At 39.0% G+C, this 13,510-nt stretch overlaps 1 protein-coding gene across 1 annotated transcript in view; it reads right to left on the reverse strand.

Annotated features, from left to right (window-relative positions):
- The window catches only part of LOC139979028 (uncharacterized), a 42,519-nt gene extending 29,350 nt beyond the window's left edge, over positions 1 to 13,169 (reverse strand). Inside the window, exons 1-3 of the mRNA XM_071989664.1 lie at positions 12,900 to 13,169; positions 10,299 to 10,975; positions 7,067 to 7,135 (exon numbers count right to left, since the gene is read on the reverse strand). Coding sequence (XP_071845765.1) covers positions 7,067 to 7,135; positions 10,299 to 10,975; positions 12,900 to 13,074 — 921 coding nt within the window. The 5' untranslated portion in view covers positions 13,075 to 13,169. The remainder of the gene's footprint in view (positions 1 to 7,066; positions 7,136 to 10,298; positions 10,976 to 12,899) is intronic.
- Positions 13,170 to 13,510: the final 341 nt, after the last annotated feature.

The raw sequence follows: 13,510 nt of genomic DNA on the forward strand, positions 1-13,510 counted from the left end.
ATGATAGTTTAGGACACCTCTATACCGCCCCTCCCCTTAGGATTAAATAATCATGGAAAAGATTTTTGTACTTTCAAGTTGGGCTCGTTTGAACCTCCGAACAGAGGTTTTACGTAGGCTTACTTTAAAGGCGTGCAAAATGGGGTTGGGCATGGGTCCATAGTCCTATTGGGGATATATATAATCAGTGGGGAAAGAAATGGGCAACTCCTCCGGGTGTACCTCCCACCTTCAACCTCACACGAACATTCACTGATTGCAGTGAATTAACTGTTAAAAGGACGCGTGCTTCTCTAGACCTCTGAAGAAAATGAATCTTTCGCAATACAAGACAAATAATTGTAGTAAAAGTATGCTAATTGCCTAACGTTACATGCGTACGGAGTGTTTGCGCGGCTTAAAGAGTTAAGTAAAGTATAACTAACGTTAGTATGATGAGTCTATGAGTACGGTGCTGGTATTCCACAGCCAGCGGCCAATCCCTCATGCTAGACTTGACCCTCATACTAGGTTGTTTTGACCCATTTCATCCAGTATTGGTTCGCACTCAATCTTTGGGAGTTGTTTGCATGTTGAGTCGACGAACAATTATTCCCATTAGTATTTTTAATTATTAATTCGTGATTACCAGTTGTAATTTTCCCAAAAAGTGATTGATTTGTTTGTACGAAATATTATTTTGCTGCTATGAAAGACTTGTATGTTATAGTGACATGATACTTGGTAAAAATGAGTTATTACTTCAAAATGATGAATTATTAATTTGTTACATTTAATGTCCTATTAATAAGTACCACACATGAAGAATTTTTAACATGCAATTATATACAAATATTTATATCATCATAAGGAATTGTAACTTCTTAAAATGATTACTGAGCTGTTCGTACGAATCATTTGATTTAATGATATATTATTACATTTATATTGAAACGTTACTTAGTAACACTGAAATTACTAATTTATTTGTTATGGAATTTCCCTGTTCATAAGGGAGTGTTTACAATTCTGAGCGGCGCGTACTTAGAATTCGTCCTCCCTTTACAATGGCTATTAACGTATGGAGAAAGTGGGCGTGGACTATTTACCGGCTGTGCTCCCGCCAGTAACGTACACCGCGCTGTTACAGTAGAACGCTGTTGTTCCCGCCTCATTCAAGTCGTTAATAAATTGTAACTGTGAAATAATATAGGCATTACAAAATAGAATTCCACTAACTATTACAAATTTACAAAACATTGTAAATACTTAATGATTCCTTATTATGAATTAGTAAATTCAGTGTTATCAAGTAAGGTTTCATTACAAATGTAATAGTATATCATTAAAACAATTAAATTGTATTAACAAATCAATAATCATTTTAAATAAATAACAATTCGTATGAAATAAAAATGTGTATAAAATTGCATGTTAACAATTCTACATGTGTGGTACTTATTCATACGACATTGATTGTATTTTATTACATCAAAATAATAATTCGTACTATATTGTTTTGGGGAAATTACAACTGGTAATCACGAATTAATAATTAAAATACTAGCGGGCTAAATTGTAAGTCGTCTCAACATGCACAAGCTCCCGAATATTAAGTGCGGACTTATCCAAATTAACAGCTACATTATTCCGTGCATGGATACACAGTAAACTGGTAGACTGCATATTCGAACCAGGGTATAGCCATAGTATCTTCATTGCACATCCATGAGTTAACGAAAGGACGCAAGGCTGTACTGTGGTATTTCATTAGAACCTTGTTTGTTCATAGTTAAATTTGTGACTCGTTCCATTAATGAACAATATGTTCAGCGATTCCGTTTCTCTGCTCTCCTGTATTGCATACAAAAGAAGAGGAATTGTGTCACACGAATATGGAGAGAGGGAAACCAGACTGCCTAGGCGTAAACAAACTATCATGCAGGTGTTTTATTTACGGTTAAACCCCCTTCGCTATGTAAAACCTCCAAATCAGTTTTGTGGGTTTGTACTTTTTCGGTTTATGGAAAACTATCTGAATGGCTTTCTTTTACCCTACTGATCTAGGTTCGGGTATGACCCTTTATGGAAGGTCACGAGGTGGGCATGAAAGATGTCATAAAGGTATGGAACGCGGAAAGGGTCAACGTGAGGCACCGACCACTCAGAAATGGTCGCTTGCTCAAAAACCGTCCACTTAGAGATCGCCGCTCCATTTTTTAACGTGAGGCGCCATCCACTCAGAGAGTGTCGTTGATACACAGACCGTCTACTCAGAGATCGCTGCGCAAACACAACAACCGTCGTCTTTTCAGGAACCGTCTATTCGAAATTGTCGTGACTAAGAAACCGTCACGACTGAGAAATGGTCGTGTGATGAGCACGCGAGCACAAAATGAGTGCTCATATTGATATATTCAAAAAGGATTACATTCAATTTTTTTTAATTATTTATTAGCTCTCATTGCGTGGAATGACACAAAATTACACACACGAGATTTCGTTGTAAACTATGCAATAAAGGATTTAAACGTCATTTCAATCTTCGCTTATACGAATCCATCATTCACGCTAGTAATCCAAAAGCGGGTATGGTAAATGACCGCGAAGACGCTATAGACAATGACAGTGTGAATGGTAAAGAGCGTTATGTGAATACGCGTCATGTCGGCGTGAAATACAAACATCGTGAAAGTGTTTCGACTGATGACCGCAGTGAAGAGGACGATGACCTGGTGGATACTGAGGGAAGCAATGCACATAATAGTTCGGATGAGCCGAGTGAAACTTCAGACGGTACTGGCAGTAGTGGTAGTGAGGATGATGATGGTGACGACAACGATGACGAGGATGGTGAACGCCCGTATGATGCCGTGGAGACTTGGATGCACTTGCTCGAACTCAATAAGGCAATGTCTAAGATATTACATCATGGACTGAAGAACAAAGACAAAAGTGGTGATGATGAGGAGGAGGAGGAGGAAGAGGAAGAGGAGGAGGAGGGTGATCATGTGTAATATGCGGTAAAAACTTTGATGACCTTGATCCAACTCAATAAGGCCATGACAAAGGTTTTCGTCATTGTCTGAGGAACAAATACGAAAGCGATGATGATGAGGAGGACGATGACGACGATGTGTAAATTGTCAAAGAGACGTTAGTGACTATACGATCGATCTGAAGAAAGAAATATCAAATGCTTTGTATCATATAGCATCACAAAACACCTAGGCGTGCTTGTTTGTGTCACAATGCCGATTCATTTCGATTCATTTGACCGACAACCCACAACGATACCAGGCAGAAACGAAGTTGTTCGTTACTACACACGGCCATTGCAATCGCTGAACTCTCATGTGTGTGAACATTACCATTTTTATTATCTCTTACATTGGAGTCGTAGACAAAATATGGAAGATATCGCAGGAAGGTTTACTGATAAGGTTCACCGTAATATGTTCTTAAAATGGGGCAAAAATAAATAAATAAACGCCATAGACAAACATTTCAAAGCAAGCAAGTTTATTCTCTCCCTCCTAAATATATGAGCTTACTAACCGTGAATAAAACCAGACCGTCAAAGTGGAGACATATATCATTCTCAGTGAACATGCACTTTACGAAAACGGGTAAAAACAAATCAATACAAAATAGACACAAAGACACAGATTGCATGTTGAACGGAGAAAGGCCTGCTCATTCTGGATTATTTGTTGGCCTTAAAAAGAGCCGTTGAATTTGATCAATCAGTTCATTAACTAACGACCTCTAATTGTTATACATAAGGCGTGTCCAGGGATACTAAATATACGCAAGTCTCGTTGTGATCATGAACGTAAAGGGTATTACAATAAGACATCTACATACCAGTCATTATTTTTATTTTCTTAAAGAGCAAAGGCTTATTCGTTATCCATGTTATTGAGTACCATTATAAATACAGATACAAATTCAGCGACCTAAATTAAGTATGTTGGTCGTTTTAATACAATAGCCTATGCCTACGCTAAGATTATCACTAAAGTAACTAGGATTAAAGAGGAAACATTCTGGTCGTTTTTCCCCTTTATTCGTTACCGGTATTCAAGTGACCATTCTGTACGTGGACATTTCACGCAGGCTTTGTTCAGCAGGATGGCATATTGCGTTTAATCAGTTTAAACACTTAGACCTTCTTCCTCCCCCTCAATTAATATTACCTGAATATCACTTAATTTCCAATAATATGCTGGTTAATGGAATATAATGAGGAAATGTTGCTCGTTCTTAAAACGTTAAAATCCCCACACGATGACTGAGTTATAGGAGACAAAGAATTTCACCTTCATTTACTTAACGAATATATATATATATATATAGAGAGAGAGAGAGAGAGGTGGAGGGGGGGGGGGGGTGGAGAGAGAGGTGGAGAGAGAGAGAGAAAGAGTTGCTTGGTTGGCGCAGAGTGCTCTATGTCCGGTGGACAGAGCGGAATATATGTTGAGACTAGTTGAGACTAGTGGAACACTAGTAGTTGTAACGCGGAGTTTCACGCGTTTAGCGATCGTCAGACGATCGCTAAACTGAAGGTCTCTGGTCTCAACTAGTCTCAACATATATTCCGCTCTGTCCACCACATATATATATATATATTTATACATATATATATATATATATATATATATCAGTAGCTATATTATAGCATATTGAACAAGTCTTAAACAATATCTCAATATCTAAATATAATATTTTAATAATATACCAAAAGTGTGGGCATATACTAATTTACCTCACGAATTACGAGTTTCTTCCCTGTCTCATTGCTGAAAACCTTCAAGAATATGATTTGAAATAAACCTGCTTAAAATAATATAATGTGATCTCATATAGGTAACGCACTTGTGGGCGATCAATACATATATACATATATCAATAGATATCATCATAAATCCAATTATAGTCGGGAATGACCTAGAACTGTGGGCGATCTTGGTATAGCTACATCTCAGTTATAGGGAATTTTGGTCCGTTACAAAGCAGGATTGTACGGGTGAGATCATTGATGGCTACATCTCAGTCACAGCGAATCTCAATCGATAACAAATTGGAAATGCATGGGTGCGATCATTGATGGCTACATCTTAGTTACAGGGAATTTCAGTCGATAACAAATTGGGATTGCACTGTGTGCCATTCATAATGGCTACATCTTACCGGGGGTACATCACAAGTTGGGACACGGGTGCGATCCGGGGCCCTCCCTACTACTGACATCTCAGTTCCAGATCAAGATAACAATTAAGGTATCACGTTTCATTACTGTTTGCACGAACAAAACGTCACTTGCAAGCAAAAGAAGTTAACTTTTTCAGATGGCCGCACACGGGTTTGGGCGAGTCTCCAATGCCTTTAAGCAAATGTGCCATTCTTTTGTTGCTGAAACTGATTTTCACAAATTCCGCGAGTTGTAAAACATCGTTTTGATCCATTTTAATTTGTAATCGAAACTTCGATGAACGAGTGCGAACGGGCGACGGACCTGGACTCTGTGATTGAAAAGTTCACGCCCCGCCCACGATATAAATATGAGAGTTAGGCTGTCACTGAAATGAACGATTTCTGAGACGACCATCTCTGAGTGAACGATCTCTGAAGCGGCCATCTCTGAAACGACGATTTCTGAATCACGACGATTTCTCAGTCGCGACGATTTCTTAGTCATGGCCACTTCTGAATAAACGGTTGAGTAGACGGTCTGTGTATCAACGACACTCCTTGAGGGGATGGCGCCTCACGTTAAAAAATGAAAGGCTGCTTTATTTGAGCGGCGATCTCTAAATGGACGGTTTTTGAGCAAGTGACCATTTCTGAGTGGTCGGTGCCTCACGTTGACCCTTTCCGCGTTCCATACCTTTATGACATCTTTCATTCCCACCTCGTGACCTTCCATAAAGGGTCATACCCGAACCTAGATCAGTCGGGTAAAAGAGAGCCATTCAGATAGTTTTCCATAAACCGAAAAAGTACAAACCCACAAAACTGATTTGGAGGTTTTACATTGGGAAGGGGGTTTAACCGTAAATAAAACACCTGCATGATACTTTGCTTACGCCTAGGCAGTCTGGTGTCCCTCTCTCCATATTCGTGTAATGCAATTCCTCTTTTTTGGTATGCAATACAGGAGAGCAGAGAAACGGAATCGCTGAACATATTTTTCATTAATTGAACGAGTCACAAATTGAACTCTGAACGAACAAGGTTCTAATGAAATACCACAGTACAGCATTGCGTCCTTTCGTTGACTCATGGATATGCTATACTGATACTTTGCATATGGCTATACCCTGGTTCGAATATGCAGTCTACCAGTTTACTGTGTATCCATGCACGGAATACTGTAGCTGTTAACTTAGGACATTGGTGTTTGGAGCTATAGAATATAAGAACTAATGCCACAACCGTTACCTTACGCTATTTGGTGTTTTTGTACGACAAAAATTCAAAATACACCCGTAATGCAGATTAGTGTATGACTAAATCGTCCTCCCCCCTCACCCCCCCCCCCCGCCCTGGTTGAAATACTCAGAGAGAGAAATACTGTATACTCTGTCACATCGGCAAAATATAACTCATATACGTGTAAGAAACAGGGAGCAGCTAGGTTCTTCAATGTTCAGTCTAGAAATGCCGCATTTTGTAGTAACACTTGCACGGAGAGAGCAAGGCAATCACATGATTAAGTTTCCGTCTAAATGTACCTCTTCATTCTTGAAGTAGGTTGTATCTTAGCTACAAATGCTATTGTTGAATACGACGGCTCAGAGAGGGCATTGGAAATTGACTACTCTGTCGAAACTTGTTGCGACATAAACGTTCAAAATATCGAGATGATAACGTCAAACTGACGGGATAAAAACAGTAATATTGGGATAGAAAGTAAAAACTTCGGAATAGATTTCGAGCATTTGAACTAATAAGTCCGATGTTTTAATATTTGTTCCACAGTCTTTGTTCAAAACTGCATGACAATGATGTTACAGAATATCAGTATGGACGATGAAAGAGACGTAGCGATGCTCAAGAAATATAAGTAGTTATAACTACAAACCTCAGAGATTGTTTTGTTTCCATACACGCGTTCGGTTATCTGATAATACCTGGCATCTCCATGACTCATCTTTAACAAAGAAGAAAGAAGAAGAAGAAAAAAGAAGAAAACTAACAAACAACTACAGTTGTTAAAAACTTAAACAATATTGTATTTTGATATACCAAAAAAAAAACCGTATTACTGGTAAAATGGTACCTTTATCCTTCCAACTTTGGAACCACCAACCGTGAAACCTCCAACTGTGAAACCTCCAACCGTGAAACCTCCAACCGTGAAATCATCATCATCATCGTCATCGTCACCGTCATCGTCATCGTCATCGTCATCGTCATCGTCGTCGTCATCGTCGTCGTCGTCGTCGTCGTCGTCGTCGTCGTCGTCATCATCATCATCATCATCATCATCATCATCATCATCAGGGTGTACACCTCTACCTATTGTAGATATCCTGTGGCAAGCGCATGATCGAAATCCTGCAATACCACATTGGCATTCATGGACTATACATTCGATTTCGGAGTATTACCACGTGATCTGAATTGATCACGAGCCCACAATCCAGCCTTGCGTTCACAGAGCAGTGAAAAAAACATTGTTTAGAACGACAGCTTACAGTCTATTAATTTAAGAATGCTATAAGCTTTCAGGACTGAATTGATTTTGTTTTATATACCCTTGATATGGTGTATGCCGTAAAGCTTTTTAAGCAAATCAATGGCAAATGATTCCAATAAAAGTAGTTTTTGTTGAAAACTTAGTTACCATACATGATAAATGGAATGAAGTAATGTATGATACAGTCATCACACACTCAAAATCACTGAGTCTATAAATCGATGTTATAAAACTTTGTCAACATGAATTGACAGTTTGAATCGACTCCCAAGGGCTCTTGTTGACATGTACTCAATATTTAGCAACGTTTTAGTGTTTTACGGGCATCAAACACTAGAAAAGGTTAAGTATGTCATAAAGAGATTCTGTTGTAAGCCTTATTACTGCACAAAGCTGAAATAAACACATATGACACTGTAGTAACCGTATACAATGATGTACGGTACTACGTGTTCGCATGCTTTGATATAGCCCATCCCTTCACGAAGTATTCAATCATGCCGGCTAGTCTTGTTATCTGTTTGATCACGAGTCACGTCTTCCTTTAATGCTTTACAGAATATAAAAATCGCTACCATCTATATCATCACATATTGTTTTTCATTAAATCATAACTTTGGGAGCTATATCCATCCATCCATCCATCCATAAATCCATACATTCATTCATCCATAAATACTAAAGGGCGTCCTGGACCCTAATGAGTGGTATACTTCTTCCACGACTGAATGTAAAATATACTCACTGAATGCTTTTCCACGATAAAGGTGAGTGAAATACCGCCCCCCCTCCCCTTCCCTAGCTTGTACACGCCACTGTATATCACTGTATATTTGATCCGTCTGTTTAGATTTTCTGTAGCTAAATGATGCAAAAGTAGTCTAGTATAACTGCAATGAGTTTAGAAATTGTTTCATCTTATCTTGCAACCCAATTCAAATGTTTCCGTCATGGCAAACATGTAAAATCTAACAATATTTCTTTTAACGTTAACAAGTTAATAACAGTATTGTTGCTACAGTGTGTCGCGAAAGCTATTGAAATTTGGCATCCTTTGTGGAGGCTACACAATGGCGTGCTCAATTCGTACACACGAAAGGCAGGGACGCAGCCAGGGGGTGGGTGGGCAATGGGAGCGACCCCCCCCCCCCATTGATATCTCGTCTGGAGTCCTGCATACGTGACATTAAGTCCTGGAGCATACAGAACAAATTAATGTTCAATGACTCTAAAACAGAGGTCCTGCATATCTCTTCGAAATTCCTCAAGTGCCCAACATCACCTAAAATTGCAGTTGATGATTCATTCGTTGACACTGTATTGAAAGCTAAGAGCCTCGGAGTCATCGTAGATTGTAACCTCAACATGAAACATCATGTGAAGAACACCGCCTCCGCAGCCTCATTCGCATTATACAAGATCGGACAACTCGCCAAATACCTCGACCACAAATCTACCGAACGACTCGTTCACGCACACATTACGTCCCGCTTGGACTACTGCAACAGCCTCCTGTACGGCATTCCATCCACTGAACTTTCCAAACTTCAGCTCATTCAGAACTCGGCCGCCCGTCTTGTCACACGTTCCAAGAAGCACGACCATATTACTCCAATCCTCCGTGATCTGCACTGGCTGCCCTGCCATCTTCGCATTCGTTACAAAGTTGCCCTTCTTGCCTTCAAAGCTATTCACGGTATGTCCCCGAGTTATCTGACGGACCTCGTCGCTTCCTACTCACCACAACGTCGTCTCCGCTCGTCGTCCGAAACCCTTCTTTGTCGTCCTCGCAGGTGCAACACTAGATTCTACGGAGACAGATGTTTCAGCGCTGCAGCTCCCGAAGTCTGGAACAATTTGCCTTGGGACCTTCGTGAAGCATCTCATCTTAACCGTTTTAAGAAAGATTTGAAAACTTACCTTTTTAGCTGTTTTTAACTGTCACAGTATTTGCTTTTTTTTATATGGTTACTAGTTTGCTTTTTAGCCTGATTTATTTTTGTAGGTTACTATAGTCTTATCCTCTTAGCTGTTTTATCTGTATATTGTATTTCGTATCTTTTTGAGTTTGCATCTTTTGGTTTCTTAGCCTGGTTTATCTGTTGTTGACTTTCTTTTTACTGTACAGCGCTTCGAGATTTTTGGGAGGCGCTTTATAAGAAGTATTTATTATTATTATTGAGCATCCCAAAAATAAAATTTAACTAAAAGCATGAAATATCATTAAAGCCATCTTTTCAGGTTGAAGGAAGCTAAGCGGGCCTTCTCAATCATTCCCTGTAAGTTCGTCTGCTACGTACGGTGACTGAATAGGGACATACAAAAGACAACAAGTGTCCTCAAAATCTCGTAATGTCACATTTTATCTCAAAATGTTGACGTTTTATCTAGAAAAGTTGAAAAAGTCAATATTTTGACTTTATCTCCTATAGCCCTGTCAAGCCACCGTAGCTAAATAATACAATACTTTCATGATTGTTTATTTCCTGCAACATGAGAAGCATTTTGGGCAAAAATTGTGTTTGTATATAAGTGTTATAATGCTCTCTTTTTGAGAAGTGCCGCTTTTAACATTCCCTTAAGGTACATGAATAGGTCAGTGAAAAATACTCACACTGCAGATGGGTCGTTCGTGTGGAAGTCCTGAATCCTGTTGAAGTGTCGTTTCTTGAATAGCTTGCAGAAATACCAGTTGACGTTTATCGGCATCAAACCAAGTAAATAATCCCGTCGATTCTTTGAATATCTCGAAAGTAGTTCCGCTTTCTATTGATTTAACGCCATGCGTTGCAGCTGCAAAGTCCGTTTTGGCAACCACGCTCAAAACTTTTCCAAAACCTATGTATAATCTTGGTTCGGTTAACAAGGTAATACTGGAGGCTTTAAAGATTCCCACTTTTTTCTCAGCTGTGACGCCAACTACATAACGGGGTGACTGGGCTACTACGAGCAAGACGTCACTTTCTCGTAACCGCACCTCATTTTCATCGACTTGGTCAATTTTCGAAATTGCATAAAACAACACAACACGTGCACTTAGCAATTTTTCCTTATACTTCGAACCATCCATTAATGTTGGTGGGTTTTTGGGGTTAAATATTGCGTCTTTTAGGACAGCTACTGCTCCATCTTTCAGTCGGAAGATTGCGTGTCTGTTATTCAGTTTGAACATTATTATCAGTTTCTCTTCCTTCTCCAAACGAACGTTCCCCGAAGCGTCCTCTTTTATAAGATACGATCTAGCCAGTTTAGCCTTTTGCCTTGATGAAATTTTTATCTTCAGCCTAAGTACTACAAATGAAACAAGTAGAAAGGTACATGTTTGGATGCATTTTTGTCATAATTCAGACCGCTAATATGCGGAGATTTTAATGATATAAATTCTTGAAATGATGGCATTTAATCATTTCATATATAGTTTGGAGCAAGAAATTATCATTAATTCTTTTGTTTGATCAACAATTATGTTGCCAGACAATTTGCACGTCATCTTAACAGTGACGTGCGCATGATTTCAGAGGTGTGAGGGGAATTTAATGTTCAACAGGCTGATTTAGATAGGGGCCTGAACTCTTAGGGAAGGGGCAAGAGGCGAATGAAGAATTTTTTAAAACGGACGGGTTGTATTTTGGTCAAGGAAGTTGATTCTCATGTAGGGGGTTTAGGGTTCCTCCCACCCGAACAAAGGGTAATGTAGATGGCACATTCTGAGGCATGTTTAGACCATAGCTAAGTTTATATAAGTAGCTCTAAATGGATGGTTGTGCTATTAATAAAAAAAAATCAAACTTTCTCACGACTGACTTTATCGAAGGGCAAGAGGCGAAATGATGAATTTATAAAGGAGAGGGTGCTGCCCTTGGGTCATTGATGCCTTGTCCTATGTACGTGTTTTAAGGGACACCCCCCCTCGGTAACAAAAAGTATAAAAAAGTATATACATATATTAGAGAAATAAGATATGACTCATAATTGACAATAAAGGAGTAAAGTTTTAGAAAATATATTGGAATTTTCGGTTCCCCTGTGACCTTCATCAGCAATTCTTGGCAGTCGAATGAAAAGTGCAAAATGTATCAAAATGAAATTGTGACGCTAGATTAGTGTAAGTTGCATTAACGGAATTAGAACCAAATATACCATGACTATACAGGAAGCGGATTAAGGAGCAAAGAACGGATTAAATATGTTTGTAGAACTGATAGTTGTTAAGGGGTTCCAGGTCTTGGTTGAGGTCGGTGATGTGAGACTCAATACGAAAGATCCAATCGATTTCTTTCCGTTTACGTTCAGTAGCGGATTTGAAGTTCGAGACAAAATAAATTTTAGAAAGATTGAAATGTTCGGAAAATGGCAATCCTGCAAGATTATCACGAATAGATTTTTTTGTGATTATTAAAAACGTAAGCGGAACCGGGAGCCTGTTTCACCTACATAATAGCCCTCGTTTCAAAGTACACAGTAGAAAATGTACATAACATTAATAGAATCATAAAAGAGGGATGGGGGTCTTAGACTATAGTCAACATTTTGAATTTTACCACTGTGCCTGGGGTAATATGGGGGCATATTTGGCATCAAGGTTTACCGCAAGGGAAATTGCCTGCGGAGGTGGAAACTGAGTGAGGGAGTCTGGAGGAAGTGAGTAGAAATTTACGGTTGGGGGTTGACGATTCTCCTACAGACTGATCGTCTTGGAATACAGCAAATTCCTGTTTGATGGAGCGAATGAAGGATATGATGAGGTGGTTGTAACTTGTAACAAACGAAATGCGTTTGTTGGGACTTTTATTTTAATAAGTCCTCACGGCTCAACTTGTCGGCCCTGGAAATAACCTGTCAAATTAAGTGAAGGGGGTATCCGACGTTCAAGAAATAACCAGTTAAAAGTTATACCTGGTGTTCAAAATCACGTGGGTTGGAGCAAATGCGTTTAAGTCTTAGGCATTGGCTGTAAACAACAAAACTCTAAAGATTATGCCAGTGAAAACTATTAAAGTGTAAATATATGATTTAGGTGTTTTGGGTCGAGGACAGGTAAATTGAGATCAACGGTCAATTTGTTCTAAATTATTCTCCGTTCGAAGATTTGGAAAATTCCTTCCTAGGTAGATCTTCAAATGTGTATGTAAACTGAAGAAAAAGTTTCTTAAAAAAAATTAAAAAAAAACAAACAAATCTAACGGGTTTGAAATTAGCATTGCTTGACACTCACTTGAGTTAGGCCAGTTATTTCTCTTCTTACTACCGCCTCCTGCATGTGACATGAAATCTGTTTCCAACGTTGAGTCAAGCATATTAATCCCGACAGGTAACGTATTGAGGGACATCTGATCAGGAGAAAGATAAAGGTCTTCATCCCATGAATAATCATAATCGCTATCTCCCATTGTGAAGTTTGAATCAAACTTAACAGAACTGAAATTAACATTGGGCGTTACAACTCGCTGACTACAGAAGTCAATTCCTGTACAAAAGTGCTGTGTCGTGAAGATATACAACACTTTAAGTTGTACACGTCCAGCCAATCAAATGAATACGGCTTATTGCTTTTGAGTAACTTGTAGCTGAGTAACACACACACACACACACGCATACAGGCGTAAGGTGGTTTACGGGGACTCAACCTTTTGGCTATCATTATGGGGACCGTTAGTTACAATGATCACAGAGGCTTCAAACTTTGAATTTGTAATGACCTTTCCATCCAAAATTAAGTTAGGTATTATTTATGTTTTTATTTACTTTTGTTATAGTGTTACTATACAAGACATTCCACATTACTTGTGGGGACTCACTACTGACTTAACACACACTGAATTGGTT

The sequence above is a fragment of the Apostichopus japonicus genome, chromosome 13, assembly GCF_037975245.1.
Source record: "Apostichopus japonicus isolate 1M-3 chromosome 13, ASM3797524v1, whole genome shotgun sequence".
Taxonomy (NCBI): Eukaryota; Metazoa; Echinodermata; class Holothuroidea; order Aspidochirotida; family Stichopodidae; genus Apostichopus; species Apostichopus japonicus.